The sequence below is a fragment of the Canis lupus genome, chromosome 12 (assembly GCF_048164855.1).
Source record: "Canis lupus baileyi chromosome 12, mCanLup2.hap1, whole genome shotgun sequence".
Lineage (NCBI taxonomy): Eukaryota > Metazoa > Chordata > Mammalia > Carnivora > Canidae > Canis > Canis lupus.
This window is the reverse complement of record NC_132849.1, coordinates 15,381,840-15,401,975: the sequence shown is the minus strand read 5'-3', so window position 1 is coordinate 15,401,975 and position 20,136 is coordinate 15,381,840. Positions and strand designations below refer to the sequence as shown.

The following is a 20,136-nucleotide window of genomic DNA, read 5'->3' as shown; positions in this document are numbered from 1 at the left end:
AGTAATTAAAAAAAAAAATATCTGTGAGTGGTCATATCCCTTTTCTCATTCATAGTGTTATTTTCTTTCTTTCTTTTCTTTTCTTTTTTCTTTCTTTCTTTCTTTCTTTCTTTCTCTTTCCTTTTTCTCTTTTCTTTTCTTTTCTTTCTTTTCTTTTCTTTTCTTTTCTTTTCTTTTCTTCTTTTCTTTTTCTTTTTTTCTTTTCTTCCCTTTGAATAGATTTACCAGTAGATTGCTTTTTGTTTTGTTGGTCTTTTCAGAGCACTATCTTTTGGATTTAGCTCTTGAGGCTACTTTTTGGTTTTAATATACCTAATGATGGTGATGTTAGAACAGTGACTAAGTATTTCTTAAAAAGAAACTTAAATCCTTGTCTTATAGATACTAAAGTACTTTTTGGGTAAAATAATATAATGGTTTTGCTCAAAATTATCCAGTTGTAGGGGTGGGGGAAGTGCAAGGCAGGGGAGCAAGTATACAGTTGAAACAGAATTGTTGTAAGTTAATCAGTGTTGAAGTTGGGTGATGGGTAAATAGGAGTTTAGGATCATATTGTGTTTTTGAATATGTGTGAAAATGTCCATAACAAGTTATGGTTTTTTAAAATCCTGTCTCATCATGCATGCTATTTCTAGTTGAATTTTAAAACTCCATTGCATAGGGACGCCTGGGTGGCTCAGCAGTTGAGCATCTTTCTTCTGCTCAGGGCATGATCTTGGAGTCCCAGGATCAAGTCCCATATCAGGCTCCTTGCATGGAGCCTGCTTCTTCTGTCTCTGCCCCTCTCTCTGCCTTTCTCTGTGTCTCTTATGAATAAGTAAATAAAATCTTTAAAAAAATAAAATAAAACTCCATTGCATAAAAGGAAACCATACATTCTGAAGTATTTGCATGCTACCAAGTCACTGTCAATTTATGGTACTATGGTTATTTGTTTAAGGCCCTTAATTTTTAAAAATTGTTCTAGACTTTTAAAAAAGGTAATCCTAAACTACAAAAACAAAAGATATATGACTGTTTATATAGTCTTCTAGTGGGGCTGGACTTAAATGAAGCATGATAACAAAATCAGAAATCCTAAAGATTTTTATTGAAACAAACTATCAGCATTATTATATCAATAAAGATTGTAAACAGTCAACCCACTGGAGAAAAACAATTGTAGTATATAAATGACAAGGGATCAATATTAGAAAAAGCCTTTGGAAATCAATAAGAAAATATGAATGTTCAGTATGAAAATGAGCAAAGTAGTGCATAGGCAAATCACTGAAGAAATATAAATGACTGTTAAGTGTGTGAAAAAAATATCCAGCTAGAGTAATCAGAGCAATGCAAGTAAAACAGCCAGGCCACTTTCCTTCCTCCCTCCCTCCCTTCCTTCCTTCCTTCCTTCCTTCCTTCCTTCCTTCCTTCCTTCCTTCCTTCCTTCCTCCCTCCCTCCCTCCCTCCCTCCCTCCCTCCCTCCCTTCCTTCCTTCCTTCCTCTCAAAGATTTTATTTATGTATTCATGAGAGATATACGGAGAGAGGCAGAGACATAGGCAGAGGGAGAAGCAGGCTCCCTGTGGGGAGCCCAATGTGGGAATCGATCCTAGGACCCTGGGATCACGATCTGAGCCAAAGGCAGACGCCGAACCACTGAGCCACCCAGTTGACAGCCAGGCCACTTTCACTCTCAAATTGGCAAGAGGACAGTGAGGCCAAAGGTGAAGCTGAGTCTGGCTGCAGTTGGTAGATGCTGGGAGCTGTTGAAAGAGCATGAGTGGGAGTCATCTGTAGACAGAGGAATCTGATACCTGATAGGGGACAGAATAGAGCCCTGAACTGAATGAAGCCCCAGTCAGCAGTCTGAGTGTGAGGAAGGCACAGAGCAGCAGAAGAGAACTGTTGAAGGAAAAAGTCAACAGGTCTTGATGGTGAGCAGAGAGCACAGTCAAGATGGTCAGTGGTATGGTGTGACTGGGAGGACAGTGGCACTGCTAAAGAAGATAGGGATGGATCCTGGGGAGTGGGTGAGGGGAAGTCCAAGGTTTGCTTTTTTTTTTTTTTTTTTTAATTTTACGATTTTATTATTTATTTGACACAGAGCACAGCAGAGGGAGCTGCAGGCAGAGGGAAAGGGAGAATCAGGCTCTCCAAGGAGCAGGGAGCCTGACACAGGGCTTGATCCCAGGACCCTGGGATCATGGCCTGAGCCGAAGGTAGGCACTTACCCAACTGAGCCACCCAGGTGTCCCCCAAGGTTTGCTTTTTGACACTGGGGGTCATTGTTAGTCTAGAGGTTCATTACTAGTGACTGGCAACTGAGTCAAACGGTTTAGGCTGCAAAAAGAATTTGCTGCCTCACACAATTGACAAGTCCTGGATTACAATTTCAGGCACCTCTGGATCTGGATGCTCAAGGGAAGTAAGTCATCAGGAGTCTTTTTGTTCTTCTTGCCCAAGGAAGATAGAAATGGGACAAGGAGCTCAGGGCTCACATCCTACCAGCTGGGCACAGGTCCTGGAGGGGCTGTATGGACCTGGAGTGGGAAATGTGCCCAGGATGAATAATCACTGTGACTGATGAACAGGCTAAGGTCATACGTGCTTCCCTCCGAGCCCAACCCAAAATGAGGGGAATGGTTCTCCAAGGGAAAACTGGAGGTCTAGTCACAAAGGGGGACTGGAGCTGAACAGCAAAAACAATAAATGTCCATGGCATCCCACCTCTGAACAACAGCTACACAGATCCCCCTACTTGTACAATTTTTTAAATGTTCCTGTTTATCATAACACAACTATCCCTCACAAAACTTAAAATACACTTGTCCCATCTCCAGAAAGGAGATGTTCCAAGCTCTCACCCACTTAGCATGTCCAGCCCCAATTCAAAGATCTTGGTGATGGGCTGTCTCCTTGGGATAGTTACTGAGCTAGGCCCTTGTCTTTCAACTTATGGCCAGACTGTGATGGAGGAAAGATCAGATAGCTGAAAAAACAAAACCCATGCAGCTGAAGAGGGGAGACGAGGAAAAACACTCCCTAGTCACAGACCCATAGCATGGTCCACAGGCTTGATCAGTTAGTGAGGGTAAGGGTCCCAGACTCATGTTTTGGCTGCTTTGTTTCTGCCATCTAGAAGAGCCTCCCTTGTCCTTCTTGCTCTGTGCCCCCGAAAAAAGCAGCATGAGGGGGGGCATCACCTCCCACTGATGCAAGTTTAAGGGGTGGGAAACATTAGGAGCTGAGTAATCCTTGGCCTTTGTTTTCCAGGTTTGTGGGTTTTTCTGGCAATACAATCCGCTTAATCATTAGGAAGCTTCCAGTCAATTTGCATTCAGTTGTCCCCAGAGCCATTAACCAAACTAGAGACCTCATTGGAAGTTGTAATTCTTGAATCAAGTCCCTGGTGATAGTGATAGGGGAGGAGAAGGGTTGTCTCTTAGCAATAGCCCTTGGTGCTCTGCCCATCCCAGGAGCTCGTGGTTCTGCGGCTTCTAGCTAGGCCTCTGCCATGGGGCAATGCAAACCCCTAGTCTAGCGTGGAAAGCAGAGTTCCTTTGCCCCTTCCTACTCAAGCTGCATCTCAGCGGAAGCCTGTTTTGATGAAAGCCATCGTTGCCTTTGTGGATCTGGAGGGCACAGCAGGAGGGGTTCTTGGAGGGCCTGAGGAGTCAAGAGCCTGTCAGTGCCCAGGTTTGCCTCTCTCTATGTTTCCAGCCTCCCTGTTTTTGCTTGAGCTGACTTTAGCTAGAAGCAGAGAACTGGCTCTTAATTATCTGACTCTCAGCCATATTGGATTACTGGCCTCAGGCAGAAAACGCCTCTCTAGGCAAAGCACCATTTTCTTCCTCTCTGCTTTCAGATGTGCCCCCTCTCAGCCAGAGTGTGTCTGTTTCTTGCTGGACCTTACTGAGGCTGTGGGAAAGGCCATATCCCAACATGGTGACATTTTTCCACAAGTTCCCTAATGTTCCAGGTAGGAACATCATCTGAGCTCCAGAGACAGTGGGAGAGTTTGGTCAGCTGCTTTGCTGCTGTGTAGCAGGGGTTGCCAGCTTCTGAGGGGGGAAGTGGTACTATCTTACTTCCCCTCTTGATTCAGCTAATTCCTCCTTAGGGTCTGTTCCTTTAAAAATATTCCATTTCTCATTCCAATTTGTGGGCTAAGACTTCTTTCTAGTGCAGGTACCACAGACCTGACTCCAAATGGCTTAAGCAACAAATGAGCTGATTGGCTTACCCAACTGAACAGACCAGGATCTCAAACAGTGCGAGAAATCTCTTTCTCCATTTCAGTTCTGCTTCTCTGTGTTGGCTCATTTGCAGGAAGTTTCTCCCCAGAGAGACAAAGGTAGCCCTTGTGGCTCTGGCCTTCCCTATCAGTTTAGAAACCTGAGACCAACGAGGGTGCTTTTCCTCAGTAGTTCTAGATAAGTCCTGGAGGAATGACTTCCTGACAGCTTGGGGGATCTCTGCCCATCCCAGGACTCTGTTTGGCCAGGTCTCTATCACTTTCTGACCCCTGGAGCTGGGGTGGACCATCAACCCCCACTCAGACCATGTGAACTGAGAAACTGGGGAAGGAAGAATGGTTCTCCAAGATCACAGCAGAGTGATTTTACCAGGAGAAGGACTGGGTGCTGGGCTGGTAAAGGGAATAAACATTCACCCAAACATCCATGTGGAAATGCCTGAAGGTAAAGGGAACTTGAGAGCAGGTCACGATGGAGACGCAGAGCTGAGAGTCAATGGCTTCAAGCTGGGAGTGAACATGTGGGAACAAACTAGACTGCCAGGGAGAGGGCAGATGCTAAGAGGGTGTGAAGGTCAGGAGGCAGGAAGATTCAGAAGGCAATGAGAAGAGGAGGTTGGAGATCCAGAGCAGGCAGCTTCACGGCAGCCTGTGAAGATGGAGTGGTCAGTAGTATCAGCTAAGGAACGAGTGGGTAAAGATCCTTGTTGATGACTCGATTGATAAGCAGGTGGTCTGTGACCCAGAGGAGCACAGTGACAGCAGAGGGTGATTGAAGCCTAGTTACAGGCAGTTAGGAAGAGAAGGGCTGTGATGAATGAGGTAGAGATTCCATGAGGCAGAGGAGATGTGAGCAGAAGCCAGAGATGAGGGAGGAGGGACAGTGGGAGTTGACGGTGACCAGGGGTAGGATGTCAGGAAGGGTGGTAGCTTGTGCTAGAAGAGGCCTGGAGAGGACAAATATGGTGGCCCTTGGAGCAAAGAGGAGGGCAGGGCAGAGCACTTAATGGAGAACGACCTAGCAAAGCACTCTAAAAAAGCACATACGTGCCTAGAGTGGGAGCGATGGGAGGGTGCAGTACAGAAGCAGGACAGGAACAGTGACACACACACACAGGTATCATCAGGTGAGGTGACAATTTGGTCACTGCAACATGGTACCAAGAGTCCAGCCTGTCTGATGGGTATGGTTGGCATAACATGGAAATAAGCATCATCTTTTAAGGAATTTTTTTTTTCAGATATAAGATACATACAGTGAAATACATGTAGTACACTAACCTTAAGTATACAGCTTGATTGTTTATGTATATATTCACATGTATAACCACTCGTATCAAGATCTAGAACATTTTGAGCATCACATAAAGTTCCCTCCTGCCCCTTCTCAGTATATAGTCTCCCTGGGGGCAACCTCTATTCTGACTTCTGTCATAATCAATTTAGTCTGTTCTTGAACTCCGTATGTGTGGAATCCTACAGTATGCACTCTGCTCTGGCTTCTTTCATGCAATAGCATATCCGGTGGATTCATCTATGTCATTATGTGTATCAGTGCTTCCTTTTCTTGTTGCTGGCTAAAATTGCATTGGGAATAGATCGCCGTTTATCCATTTTACTGGTGATGGGCACTTGGGTTACGTCTAGGGTGGAATATAGGTTGTAACTCTAAGCATAATGAATGCCCCCTCTTCCCCCCTTAAAGAATCCTCATTCTTTCTCACTCGTACATGGACAGGCCTCCTGCAGGTACAGAGCCGGCCAGCCCCCTCCAGGAGGCCGAGCACTGGTGCGCCCTCGCCCCTCCGTTACGCGCGTGTTTCCTGGGGAAGTCAGTGTTCTTGCGGGGGTTGTAGACCTCGCTCCTAAGGCTTACTCCCTCTCTTCTAGCCTCCTCGCCCCTGGCCGTGGGCGCCCTGAGCCTTACTGACCCCGCAGGGGGGCCCGCCCGCGGCCCCCCATGAGCGCGCCCGGCTGACCCGCGGGGCGGCCGCGGTGGAGCGGGGGCGCGGCGGGCGCGGCGGGGCCATGGCCTCGCTAGACCTACCGTACCGCTGCCCCCGCTGCGGGGAGCACAAGCGCTTCCGGAGCCTGTCGTCGCTGCGCGCGCACCTGGAGTACAGCCACACGTACGAGACGCTCTACATCCTCTCCAAGACCAACAGCATCTGCGATGGCGCCGCGGCCGCCGCCGCCGCCGCCGCCGCCTCGGGCTTCCCGCTGGCGCCCGAGCCCGCCGCCCTGCTGGCCGTGCCCGGCGCGCGGCGGGAGGTCTTCGAGAGCACGTCCTTCCAGGGCAAGGAGCAGGCGGCCGGGCCGGCGCCCGCAGCGCCGCACCTGCTGCACCACCATCACCACCACGCACCCCTCGCCCACTTCGCCGGCGACCTGGTACCGGCCAGCCTGCCCTGCGAAGAGCTGGCCGAGCCGGGCCTCGTGCCCGCCGCCGCCGCGCGCTACGCGCTGCGCGAGATCGAGATCCCGCTGGGGGAGCTGTTTGCCCGCAAGTCAGTGGCCTCCTCGGCCTGCTCGACGCCGCCCCCCGGGCCGGGCCCCGGGCCCGCCTCCGCCTCGCCTGCGTCCCCCTCGCCCGCCGATGTGGCCTACGAGGAGGGCCTGGCGCGCCTCAAGATCCGCGCGCTGGAGAAGCTGGAGGTGGACCGGCGGCTGGAGCGGCTGAGCGAGGAGGTGGAGCAGAAGATCGCGGGCCAGGTGGGGCGGCTGCAGGCCGAGCTGGAGCGCAAGGCGGCCGAGCTGGAGACGGCCCGGCAGGAGAGCGCGCGGCTGGGGCGCGAGAAAGAGGAGCTGGAGGAGCGGGCGTCCGAGCTCTCGCGCCAGGTGGACGTGAGTGTGGAGCTGCTGGCCTCGCTCAAGCAGGACCTGGTGCACAAGGAACAGGAGCTGAGCCGCAAGCAGCAGTGAGTGGCCCACGGGGCCCCGTGGCCGGGTGTGCCCATGAATGTTCCTGGTTGGGTGACCGAGTGTGTCACTGCCATTGCCACCACCGTGAGTGGGCCTGAGAGTGGCCGTGTGTGTGTGGCCCTGGCTTTGTCCTATGGTGTCGGTGGCCCGAGCATGTAATGGTGGTGTGTGGGAGGCCAAGAGTGCCAGGACCGTGTGTGTTAGGACTGTGAGTACATGCGAGTGTGACTGCATGCCTGGCTGTGAAAACTGCTCCTCCTGCTTTTCTTTCTTTCTTTTTTTTTTAAGATTTTATTTATTTATTTAATCATGAGAGAGAGAGAGAGAGAGAGAGAGGCAGAGACACAGGCAGAGGGAGAAGCAGGCTCCATGCAAGGAGTCCAAAGTGGGACTCAGCCCTGGATGCCGGGGTCATGCCCTGAGCCAAAGGCAGATGCTCAACTGCTGAGCCACCCAGGCATCCCATCCTCTTGTTTTCCTATGACTCTAGCCAAGGCCAGCCCCTGCCTTGTGACACCAGATCCTTTTCCCTTTTGCCTACTCAAAGACATGACACGGTTCTGCTCTCTTCCTTTGCCATCATCAGATTTCCCTTGTCAACTGTATCATTCCTGAAAGCATCTAAGCATGAGGTCGTTTCTCCCATCTGCCATAACCCCTCTGCCCTATTAGGCTACCGTCCCTTTTCTCTCCTTGTAGAACAACTCCTTGAAAGTATTGTTTATACTCTTTGTCTCCAAGGTCCTTTCCCACTTTCTCTCTCGAGCCCACTCTGAGCAGACAGCTGTCCACCTCCACCACGGTCTTCCATATCACCAACAACCTTCATGTTGCCAAGGCCCATTCATCATCACCTCAACCTATCAGCAGCATTTGACACAGCTGATCCTTGAAACACTTCCTTCACTTGGCTTCTAGGACACTCTCCTGGGATGTCCTTCTATCTTTTTGTCTGTTCCTTTTTAGTTTTCTTTGCTGGTTCCTCCTTATTTCTCTGGTCTTTAAATGTAGAATTGTGGAAAATACAGATATTATTTATCTACTCCCATTGTGACAGAAGCTCCATGGGGGCAAGAGCTTTTCTCAGGTTTGTCCACTGCTGTATCCCTACATACCTAGAACAGCGCCTGACACCTAAAAGCTGCTCAGTAAATGTTGAGTGGATGCATGAACAGCTATAAATACATTTGGGAGTAAATGCTCAAGTGACTCTGAAGTGTGCTGTGTGTCCATGCACTTCCCGGAGGCTTCTGCATCTGAGAATGTTTCTGAAAATGTATGTATGTGTACATGTGTTTGAATGTGTGAGTGGGACAGTGCCTGCCTCAGACTGCGTATATGCCTGCAAGTGAACATGACGTGAGCACGTGTGCCTGAGTGCACATGTGGCTGTATGCCCGTGAGTGTTTCCAGAGGGAGGAGGTGGCTCTGAGTGGGACAGGATATTTCCGTGGGGAGTAGGGTGTCTGGCAGGTGCGTTGGGGCTGGGTCAGTGGGGTGTGTGTGACTTGGGGTATATGTTTACATTTCTGTGTGTGCCGTGGTGCAGGGCCTCGTGCCCGGGCCTGTTCTGCATGCACCTGTTCTGCATGCACCTGTGCAAGCGTGAGTAGGCACCACGGGCAGCTGTGCCCGTGTCTCTCCCTGCTGCTCAGGGTCTCCTCCAGAGGGTGGGCGGGCGGGCAGCCAGGCCGAGGCCCTGGGGTAAGAGACTGCTCCGGGCCCAGGGAGGTGGTGCAGATCGACCAGTTCCTGAAGGAGACGGCGGCTCGGGAGGCGAGTGCCAAGCTGCGGCTGCAGCAGTTCATCGAGGAGCTGCTGGAGCGGGCGGACCGCGCCGAGCGGCAGCTGCAGGTCATCAGCAGCAGCTGTGGCAGCACCCCAAGCGCCAGCCTGGGCCGTGGAGGCGGGGGAGGTGGCGCCGGGCCTGGTACCCGGGGTCCAGGCAGAATGGTGAGTGTCCGCCCGCCCCGAGAGTCCCACGTCCCACATGGCCTGGCCTCCCCTGGAGATGCTCCATGCTTCCCTGCTTCGGCTCTTCCCCGGGAGCAGACTCCAGGCCTGAAATAGGGGTCCGGACACAGGGGTTGCCTCTCTGATTGGGCAGAAGTGCCAGCCCCCGAGGCTGTGATCCAGCCGCCTTGGTTCTCAGGGGCCCATCTCTGCCAAAATGAGAGCCCAGGAGCCACAAACTGGGGTCTGGGATGCTGGATGGGTGTGGGGAGGGGCTGGTGAGCCTGCCTTTCTGGGCTGTCTGTCTGTCTATTTGTCCATCTTTCCCAACCTTTTTCCTTCTCTCTCCTCTCCCTCCTTTCTTCTCTCCATCTTATGCCCTGCTTCTCCTGCTCCTTCTCATCCTCTTGCCTCCTCTGCCCCCCCCAACCTTTCCCTCCCGCTCTGGGGGCCCACAGCGAGAACACCACGCAGGCCCGGCCATGCCTAGCACATACGCCGTGTCGAGGCATGGCTCCTCTCCCAGCACAGGGTAAGCCTCGGGCCTGGCCCGTCCCACGCAGCCCACCCTCACCCTGGAAAGATCCCCCGGCCCCCTGGATGGCTGGCCCATCTGGGGCTTTGGCTCCTTCTCCTTTCCCCATACTCCTCGGGTCACCTCTGTCTGCCTTTCCACTCTCTTGGAAGGGGGTTCTTGGAAAGTAGGGTGGGTGGGTTGCCCTTGGCTGGTGGTAGGGGTGGCATGGGGAGTTTGGGCAGACCTGATGCCCCTCGCTCCTCACCGTCTGGTCCACCCCACCCCAGGGCCTCCAGCCGTGTCCCTGCTGCATCCCAGAGTTCAGGCTGCTATGACAGTGACAGTCTGGAGCTACCCCGGCCAGAAGAGGGGGTCCCCGAGGACAGTGGCCCTGGGGGCTTGGGCACACGGGCCCAGGCAGCCAACAGTGGCTCAGAGCGCACCCAGGCCCCTCGCAGCTCAGGCCTGCGGCGCCAGGCCATCCAGAACTGGCAGCGCAGACCCCGCCGACACAGCACGGAGGGGGAAGAGGGTGATGTCTCAGACGTGGGCTCCCGAACCACGGAGTCAGAGGCTGAGGGCCCCTCAGATGCCCCTCGCTCTGGGCCTGCTATGGCTGGGCCACTGAGCAGCTGCCGGCTCTCAGGTGAGTCCTGGAAGGGTAGGCCAGAGGGGCCAGACTTTCTTTGGTGCTGGGCCCTCTCAGGGGACACGGGGCTGAGGCACTGAATCTCTTGGGCTCCTATACCTATTTTCCCCATGTCCAAGAACTCCCATAACGACAAACTCTCCTACAAGTGCCCTGGGCAAGGAACTCATGTGACAGAGTAGTGCTGCAGCACAGGGGTGCTAATGTCGGGTATTGCACAAAGATGCCACATCTTAGGGGGTCCATTCACATGGTAGGCTCGTTGACATTCATAGTAGAGTAGCTGAGTGTTACTGAAGACTGAAGTCCCCGGAACAGCAGGGAGAGCCCCCTTTTATATATGCAGAAGGTCATGTGCATATGTGGGTGGTCAGGGTCAGGGTCGGGAGGTTAGAGGGCTCAGGTCAGGTGCATGGCTACTCTCAAGTGACTGTTCTGGGCAGCCTTGCCCTGGCCTTCTGTTCATAGAGGACGGGTTTCTATCCACCTGTACCTTCACACCCCCTATCTGAACCCTTTCTTAGACTTGACTCAGTGGCTGCATCTGGGGGATGAGTTTGGACAATGTGATGATACATGATTTTAAAGAGAGTTTATTTAAGGAAAGGCCATCTTTTTCTAATTTGTATAATTAGAGGTGGGGTATGCAGTGGAGGGGGAAGCAGCCATGTCAGTGGCCCCCCAGCATGGATCTCTCATGCCCCTCCCTTCTGTATGTAGTTCTACCCCACCCTACCACCCCACCCACACCTCCACATTGGCCTTTGACCCTCTATACTGACCTTTGACCCTCTGGTACTGTGCAGCTCGCCCTGAGGGAGGCAGTGGGCGGGGTCGGCGAGCCGAGAGGGGCAGCCCCTCACGTTCCAACGAGGTCATCAGCCCGGAGATCCTCAAGATGCGAGCCGCCCTGTTCTGCATCTTCACCTACCTGGACACACGCACGCTGCTGCATGCTGCTGAGGTCTGCCGAGACTGGCGTTTTGTGGCTCGCCACCCTGCAGTGTGGACACGGGTGCTGCTTGAGAATGCCCGCGTCTGTTCCAAGGTACCTGTCCCTGTCTGCCACCCCTGCTGGGAATCTGCCATTGTCCCAGCAGAAAACCTGGGCCCTCAAGTTCTGGCCCTTGCAACCCTCAGCTTCAGCCTCCCTCCCCCACAGTGCTCTCCTGGGGCCTCCTGATCTGGGGCTGGTCTCCCTCCAGCCAGCCAAGCTTGGACCCCTCCATCCCCTGGTAACCCTTCTATCCCTGCAGTTCCTGGCAATGCTGGCTCAGTGGTGCACGCAGGCTCACTCCCTGACACTGCAGAACCTGAAGCCTCGGCAGCGGGGCAAGAAGGAGAGCAAAGAAGAGTATGCGCGGAGCACCCGGTGAGGCCGTGCTGGGCGGGTGGTTGGGTGTTACTGGGCTGTGGACCCAGGATTATCCAGAGGATAGTTCCTCTGGAGGAAGCGACCACAAGCAGTGCCCTGACCTCTTGGCCATCCCCAGGGGCTGCCTGGAAGCAGGGCTGGAGTCCCTGTTGAAGGCTGCTGGGGGGAATCTGCTGATCCTGCGCATCTCCCACTGTCCCAACATCCTCACTGACCGCTCGCTCTGGTTGGCCAGCTGCTACTGCCGTGCCCTGCAGGCTGTCACCTACAGGTAGGTCCATACCACCAGACTCGTACCCTCTTGGCCCAGGCCAAAGGGATCCCTGGGATCTGCATATTCTTCCCCCAGTGCTCAGGCAAAGGGACCCAAGAGTTCTCTGGTCCAAGGGGGAGGGAGCAAAGGCCACTGGGATGGGAGGTCCCAGCTCTATGTTTTCAACAGGAGTGCCACCGACCCGGTGGGCCATGAGGTCATTTGGGCCCTGGGCGCAGGCTGCAGAGAGATTGTCTCCCTCCAGGTGGCGCCACTTCACCCTTGGTGAGCCCCAGCTGGGGTCCGGAGGGGCCGGGGTTGGGCTGGGGCTGGGGCTGGGGCTGAGGACGGATTCCAGGCCATTCCAAAAACTGGTTGGGGAGCCAGATACAGGTTCATCAGTCTGTGTATTTATGTGTTAGGAGCAGGGCTTCAAAATCAGACCTGGAGTGATGTCCTGGCTTACTGGCAGTGTGACTTAGGGCAATCCAGTCATGCCTTAGTTTCTCAACTGCAAAGTAAGGGTGATCTTAGAGATCTTACAGCCTTAGTAGGACTGTAGCTGGCTCAAACTGATGTGTATATAGTGATCACTGATGTGCCCCATCTCCAGCCAGCCTGCAGAGCCCATAGAAAGTGTTCAGTCAACACCAGCTAGAAATAGCCGCGTTTGTTTGGCGCATGAAGGGCTGTTCTGGGAGGTCAATGTAGAATACATGAGAGCTGGTTGTTGGGAGAATCCATATCATCCACCGCTCTACTTGGAGTTCCTCACACCAGGCTCATTTGTCCCTGTACTTTGTCCTCCAAGCCTTCTCTGCACACGACTGCTGCTCCCCCCCGCCCCCATTCCTGTTGCGCCTCCTCTCCACTCCTGCTGTAGTTTGTTTTGCAATCATCTCTCTCTGTTTGGGTGTCCACTATGTTCACAGTTCTCAGGGTCGGGGCTGTGAATGTCCATTTCTATATCCCTGCTATCAAGTGTGTGGCAGACGCCAGGGAATCTACTGCCTAGGTGAATGTTGGGCAATGAAGCGTTCAGGGAAACGGCCGGTTTGGCATGAGTGGCCTTGTGGCTGGCGGGGCAGAACAGTGAGTGTGGAGAGGAAGGTGGGGGCAAGGTCTTGCCTAAGGGGGTTAGATTTTTGCATTTTACCTAGGAAGACCTTGGGAAGCCTTTGCAGTGTTTCTGATCATGAACACAGGATCACACCAGACTGGTTATGTTCTGTGCCCACACCCCTCCTTGGGGGCAGGGACCAAGTCTGTACTGTCACCACTGTATCCCTAGGGCCTAGCTCGGTTGTTCTTGGCTATGGTAGATGCTTGAGGCGCTTTTGTTGAGTGACTGAGTGAGAGGATATAGGAACAAATGGCTTGCTGTCAGCAGGTGCCGGATGAATTGGCTGAGAGACTAGGTGAATCCAGAGGAATATGCATGGTGGTCTGAACTGTGCATTGAAGAGTTATTCAGGAGTCAGGATCTGTAGGTCTCGGCAGGAGGTGGAGGAAGAAGAGTCAGGGATGATCCCAGGTTTCTAACTTGAACAGCTGAGTGGTTGGTGGGGCCCCAGCCTAAGTGGGGTTGGGGGGCATGAAAGAAGAGCAGGCTTGGGGTGCTGTGCAGCCAGAAGCTTCCTTAACAGCCCTCTCTCTGCCCCATCTCCAGCCAGCAGCCCACGCGCTTCAGTAACCGCTGCCTGCAGATGATTGGTCGCTGTTGGCCACACCTTCGGGCCCTGGGGGTTGGGGGCGCTGGCTGTGGGGTACAGGGCCTGGCATCACTTGGTAAGTCTTTCCTTGTGGCTGGGGTGGAGGGTGGTGGGAAGCAGGCATGGGTGTGACACCGAAATCCCAGAAGGGCTTGGGGCTGCAGCCTAGGTGGTAGCAGGAGCACCAGGGCACTGGGCCAGAGGCGACCTGGGGACTTTGTCAGCAGGACCTCCCCTCTTCCTCCTCTTCCTAGCAAGAAACTGCATGCGGCTGCAGGTCCTGGAGCTGGACCACGTGTCAGAGATCACCCAAGAGGTGGCAGCTGAAGTCTGCCGGGAAGGCCTGAAGGGCCTGGAGATGTTGGTGCTCACAGCCACCCCTGTCACCCCCAAGGCCCTGCTGCATTTCAACAGTGAGTAATGGAAATGTAGGGGACAGGTACCACTGTCCCTTCTTACCATGCCTTGTCAGCAAGTAGCATATCCAACTCCTTGTCGCTCCTAGGCAGCAAGCGCCAGCACTAGGGACAGACTGACCGGGATGCCAATCCTGGCCTTGCCACCAGTGTCCTCTGAAGCCAGTGTGGCGGCCAAGGCCTGCCAGCATCTGGTCCCAACGGTTCAGTTCAGTTGACATTTATTGCACTGCGCTCTATCCACATGGAGACATGAGCTGTACAATGCTGTCTGCCCCACATGAGCCTCTAGCGAAGGGTGAAGGCAGGACAGTCAGGGTATGAACATAGGTTCTAGAGCTGGACTGACCTAGGTCTCAATTTTGGCCCTCCTGCTCATTAGCTGTGTGACTGGCCAATTACTATACTTCTCTGGGTTCTCTATCTCCATTTTTTAAGCTGACCTTCTGGAATGAATGGGAGGATTAAATGAGACAACGTATGTGAGCCCCACTTGGACCATTTTCAGGGTGAAGACTCCTCTCTTCCACCGTAGACTCCAGCATGCGTCCTCTGAGCCCAGCTTCCTCTAGCCACCTCCTCCACTCTTGACCATTCCTCTACCTTCACTGAGGACATGGGTGCCCAGCTGAGGCTGCCCATAGTCCTTCAGGGCAGGAGCTTGGACAGAAGCTGCCTTCTGATCCCTGCTCCACCCCCAACTGGAGCATCCTTCTGGGCACAGCCAGCAAGGAGCTGAGTCACCATCAGGACCTGGTGTCATCGCCCTAAGGACTGGCAGTAACCTCTGAGTGGCTCCTCCAATGCTCAGGCTCCTGGGGAAGGCCTCCCCTTCCTGAGGCCCTGGTCACACCTAAGCCCTGAGCACTGAAGGTTCCTCGACTTTCTCATTTCCAGGATCCACTTCCTCCTTCCCCTTCACCTTCATGGCCTAGCCCTAGACTGATCACTGGAACTAATTGCTCGGCCTCTAAAATCATCAGCTCCAGAACCTTCTCAGCCTCCTGACTTTCTTCCTCCTCCTCCAGCAATTTCATGGCAATATCTAGTCCCTTAAGCCCTCTGCTCCCAACCTGTTTGCTTCCTGCCTCCCCTCTTCCATGCTCCATTAGCTTCACCTCAGCCACTCTGTCCTTGAATTCATTCCCAGATGCCCAGGCCATGGCACAACTATCCCTTCTGCTAGGGAAGTTCCTAGAGCTCCTGCACAATTGGATGTTGCCCATTCCTCTTCCCAGAGTCCACTGTAGCCTCTGCTATATGACCTTGCCCTCCACCCCCCAGTCCCTGTCTGGTTGATCTTCTGGGTGCCACTGGTCTGCTCTCTATGTGGCACCCAGTGCCTGACACATGACCATCTTCTCAGACAGTTCTGGTTTCATTAAGTAGTGATTGGAGAAGCAGCAGTCCCACCGTCCAGGCCAAACATGAGCCGTCCCCACATTACCCACCTTTTCCTAGGCATTTGCCGGAACCTCAAGTCCATTGTGGTCCAGATTGGGATTGGTGATTATTTCAAAGAACCCAGCAGTCCCGAGGCCCAGAAGCTGTTTGAGGACATGGTGACAAAACTCCAGGTGAGGAGTTGGCTCTTGGGCCCCCCAAGACCCTGGATGACATCTCTAGGCTTGGGTTGGTGACCTGGGTGTGTAATGGGAGGGCCCCACATGCCTGACCCTGAGGGGAACTAACCCAGGGTTCTGTCTGCAGGCCCTACGACGGAGGCCCGGCTTCTCTAAGATCCTGCATATCAAGGTGGACGGCGGCTGCTAACCCGGGCGGGGGGCGGCAGGGCCCCCGCCAGCCCCACACCAGGCCACTCTCTGTGGACCTCCAGAGGGACCCCGATTTGGACTAGACCTTTGGACTAGACCTTTGGAGGCATAGTGTTATCCCTGGTTTCCAGGGAGGGGTTGACAGTTTCCTGTCCTCCTCCTGGGACCACAGAGCAACAGGCCTGACCCTGGGCACTGCCTCTTCAGGGCAGGGGCTTGGACAGAAGCTGCCCTCCGACCCCTACTCACCCCCAACTGGAGCATCCTTCTGGGCACAGCCAGCAAGGAGCTGAGTCACCACCAGCACCTGGTGTCATCGCCCTAAGGACCGGCAGTAACCCCTGAGTGGCTCCTCCAATGCTCAGGCTATGGGGGCAGGCCTCCCCTTCCTGACTGGCCTCCGGATCAGGGGCCTCTGCTAGGCCCCAGCCACAGGGGTGTCCCCACAGCAGCTCAGACTTGGCAAGGAGGGCTCTTTTCCTCCTCCTGCCCAATCCCAGCCCTCTGGGGGCATCCCCTTCAGATATCCTGCCTAGGCGGTGGGTCCACATTCCCCGGGGATAACACGGATAGGCCTATGGGTCTGGGAATGTGGTCAGCCAAAAGTGAGGGGCAGGGGTGCAGCGAGGTATCAGGAATGGGCTTGGAATGGCAAAACACTCATCTAGAACTTTTCCCCAGGATATTGACACCACCACTTCCAAAGGGGGGAAATTGCCAAGTAGAGAAACCTTAGTTTTTATTGCTGTAGAAATGTCCTCCTCCCAGCCACCACATACCCTCACGACACATCAGAGCTAAATTCCGAGCTAAAAGGTGCATGTTTCTATACTTCCACCAACCCTAAGCCTCTGAAGGGGCAAGGTCCCAGCTCTGGGAAACCTTATCAGCAGTGAGAAGCAATTCCTGTCCTTAAGAAATGTCTTTCTAATCCAGGTGCTTGGGCAGCAATCTCATGGCCTCTGGGTCCCCAGTGCTGTGGGTGGGAGGGAGTCATTGGGCTGCCTTCTGTGCTAGGGCCTGAAGGAGACCAGGTGAAGGGTGGTTTGTTTTGCTTCCTTGTCTGGCTAGCTTGCTTGAACGGGTGGCCTTGGTAGGGAACCAGACCCCTGAGGCCAAGGACAAGGAAGAGCACCCTCCTCAGACTTGCCTCCCTCTCCTGTCTTCAAAGGCCCCATGGGCCGTGGGCAATGCTGGAGTGCTTCTGCTTAGGGGCAGTGCTGAGGCCTGAGCCAGAGCCACTTGGCTTAGAAGCCACAGAATACAAGTGAGGGTTTTTCATGGACTCTTCCACAGTTCCGGCAAGAACAGGTTCTGGCATTAAGGCTCCAAAGACTCAGGTCTTCCTACTTCCTTTCAGAACTCCCATAGTAGTAATAGAGGCCTTAGGTCCTGCCAACATTCACTTGGAAAGTTCTTTCAGACATTAACCTCAATCCATCTTAGGGTTTCCTTCTCTCCTCCACAGGCCCAGCTCTGCCCTAACCATTAGGTTACTGGTCCTGGTTGGAGCTGGGCTTCTCTAGTTTCTCATCCCTTTCTAGGGACCTAACTTTCTGCTATAGCCTGGCTTGGGACATTAAGACCCAGCCCCAGGTTACCCTGTAAGGGGTCCTTCACACCTGGGAGCCCAAAGGCTCGGCATCCAGCTCCCCTGGCTCTACACCCAGCTCTGTCCCAGCTCCTGATGACTTTTCCTCCCGTGGCTTATTCTGGCCTTGCCCTTGAAGACCCCAGATACCAAGGCTGTCATGTTGGCAACTCCCTACCCAGTCCTGCATGAAGCCTTGGCTGTGTGGCATCCCCCACTCCAGAGCAGCTGGCTCCCACCTCCCTGTCCCTGTCCCCAGGAGTTGCAGAAAGAAGCACAACTTTTCTCTGTCCTCCAGGGGCCTGGAAGGGATATGGGGGTGCCCTGGGTGCATCTCTCTTGCCTTGCCAACTGCACCCTCTATACCTCCTGCTCGAGACCCTAGGACCAGAGGTGCTGCCCTCCCCATCTCCTGGACAAAGCACAAAGGGATGCTCCACTTGGCCTGAGCCTGCCTTACTGAGGGATTTTTTTTTTTCTGCCCCAGGAAGCTTCCATCCCTGAATACAAGACTGGGCAATTTCTCCCTGGGTGGGTACCCACTGGAATGCCTGGCATCAGTTCTGGAAAAAGAGGTCAGGGTGCACGGGCAGTGAGCTACAGTGGGAGAGAAAGGCTGTGCTAAAAGTGCTGATGGTAGGAGTAGGTTCATTCGCCCGGTGATTCATTCATTTGTGTAACAGCCCTGAGCACCACCAGCACTGGGGGCAGAAGAGTGAACAGCCCCCCTCCCCGGTGGCTGGTAGGAAGTTTGGCCAGCAAGTCCCCACCTTCTATCTCCCAGCCAAGTGTGTGAAGGATGTGTAGGAGTACATACCACACAGGCCCAGGCTCTTGCCGAAGGGAATGATGGGTTACAGCGTATTCCACTACACAGCTGCCTTCCCCCCATCTCCCGGGGCTCACAGACCATGCATGCTGAGAACTGGCAAGTTGCAGGCCCCGTGTACCCCAGCTCAAAGCGAATCTTTTGACTCTCAGGGGAATGAGCCCTGCTGCTGTATGGGGAGCTTGTTTGCAGGGATGTGCCATTTGTTCACTTTGGCAACCAGGGCATGGATGAGGATAGGGAACAGGGATGGAGGGTCTAGCCACTGAAGCACCTTATCCTTCACTCACTCAAAGGAGAATTCTCCTCCCCCCTCGTATCTCCCACCTAGTAAGATGCAAGAGGAATGTCTGAACAAATCAAGGCAGGGCTGCTCCAGGGGTCCCAGGCATGTGTAGAGGTCCCGTGGGCTCCAGCACTTGGGTGTTCCTGTCCTATGGCCTGGACCTGGCATCTGGGAGGCTTGGCACATTTAGTTGAGTACTTCATCAGGCTTTGGGCTGTCGCCCTCTGGCCCTAGCAGTGAACAAAGGAGATGGTGTGTATATCTGACCCCTGGGGGTAGGAGGTGTGCTACTCAGAACTGTGGCTTTTCACTGGCCAAGAAACCCCCTAAGGACCAAGACCACCCAGGATTTCCCGGTCCTGTGAGTGGTCTGAGCCAGCCCCTCAAGAAGTGCTTCAAAAGCAAACAAAAGCCACCTCCCTCCCAAGGCCTGCTTCTCCAAAGTTTGGCTCCATCCTTTGCCTTTGGGTGCTGCCTTGTTCCCCTGGTCCTTTGGGCCACGGGTGGGAAGCTGCCCAGGCCCTAGTTGTCTAAGACGCTAGGCTGAAGACCTTCCCAGTGCGACTACTGGTGCCAAAGACCCAATTCCTAGTGGACTTGGGGTGAAGACAGCAGAGACCGTGAGTGGGGACAGGGCCTACCTGCCCAGAGGAGTTAACTCAAATTCATGTCACCTGTCCAGCCCATCCGTCCCCAAGGAGAATTCCCTCCTCCCAGGGGCCTGGCACTTCTCTTTAACCCTGGTAATCATGCTTTCTCACCTAGCCTTGTTCCAGGCCTGCATTTCTGTATATACTGCTGTGTATCGTGTGTACGTATTTATTCCTAGACAAGTGTATTCATCTGCAGCCTTTGCCTGAGGATAAGGTTTAGAATTGGGTGAGGACCGGAATACCAGGGCCGACTAAGGCAACCAGCTCCTATTCCTTCCCCAACCCCCCCGGGACCCCAGCCAGTCCCAAGACTGCCCTGACAATCAGGCAGGCTTCCCCACCATGAGCCCAAACCTTTGCTGTTGCTGGCAAGGTTCCAGTGGGGGAGGGGCTTGGCCTTGGGCCCCCAGGCTTCAGCTCTGCCCTGGCAGGGTCTTGCATCCAAGTGCAGAGGCTTGAGGTGACCTAGGCTTGCCTCACAACTGGTACCAGTAGGCTTGGCTCTAGTGGGCACTACTAGCGGGGACCCCCACAACTGGCCCCCAGGTCTGCCTTCCCTGCACAGCCAGGCTGCAACAGGCCTGAGCCGTGAGGGTAGCTTCCCTTACCCCAAGCACATGAGGTGGAGGGGTGGAGAGCATTTTTTGGTTTTGTTTCTGAAGTGGTGCCTGTACCTCCAGCCCCCAGGGGGCCTTCCCTGGCCCCACTTCTCTGCCCCACCTAGGTGTCACCATCCCAGCACTTTGCTCCATGTCATCCATAGGTGCCCTCTACTGAATATACCTGAGTGTATTTAAAAGGACTCACATGGGCATCAGAGAATTTATGACTTTGTATCTAATAAAAGATGGTGAAACTGGACTATGCCAGGGAAGTAAATGGCAGGTGGCCGTTATTTGTCCGTCTGTCACCAAGCTTTTCTGCAGGAAGTGGGTGGGTGACCTGATGGCAGCAACAGTGAATAAA

The 20,136-nt window shown here is 54.0% G+C and overlaps 1 protein-coding gene across 1 annotated transcript in view; it reads left to right on the top strand.

The window, feature by feature from the left end:
• Nucleotides 1-20,049, top strand: part of FBXO41 (F-box protein 41) — a 28,065-nt gene extending 8,016 nt beyond the window's left edge. The window contains exons 2-13 of the mRNA XM_072769820.1: nucleotides 6,130-7,157; nucleotides 8,889-9,114; nucleotides 9,573-9,646; nucleotides 9,919-10,277; nucleotides 11,087-11,328; nucleotides 11,537-11,652; nucleotides 11,774-11,926; nucleotides 12,098-12,193; nucleotides 13,578-13,696; nucleotides 13,875-14,033; nucleotides 15,498-15,613; nucleotides 15,747-20,049. Of these exons, the coding sequence (XP_072625921.1) occupies nucleotides 6,268-7,157; nucleotides 8,889-9,114; nucleotides 9,573-9,646; nucleotides 9,919-10,277; nucleotides 11,087-11,328; nucleotides 11,537-11,652; nucleotides 11,774-11,926; nucleotides 12,098-12,193; nucleotides 13,578-13,696; nucleotides 13,875-14,033; nucleotides 15,498-15,613; nucleotides 15,747-15,809 (2,613 nt within the window). The 5' untranslated portion in view covers nucleotides 6,130-6,267 and the 3' untranslated portion in view covers nucleotides 15,810-20,049. The remainder of the gene's footprint in view (nucleotides 1-6,129; nucleotides 7,158-8,888; nucleotides 9,115-9,572; nucleotides 9,647-9,918; nucleotides 10,278-11,086; nucleotides 11,329-11,536; nucleotides 11,653-11,773; nucleotides 11,927-12,097; nucleotides 12,194-13,577; nucleotides 13,697-13,874; nucleotides 14,034-15,497; nucleotides 15,614-15,746) is intronic.
• The last annotated feature ends 87 nt before the right edge of the window (nucleotides 20,050-20,136 follow it).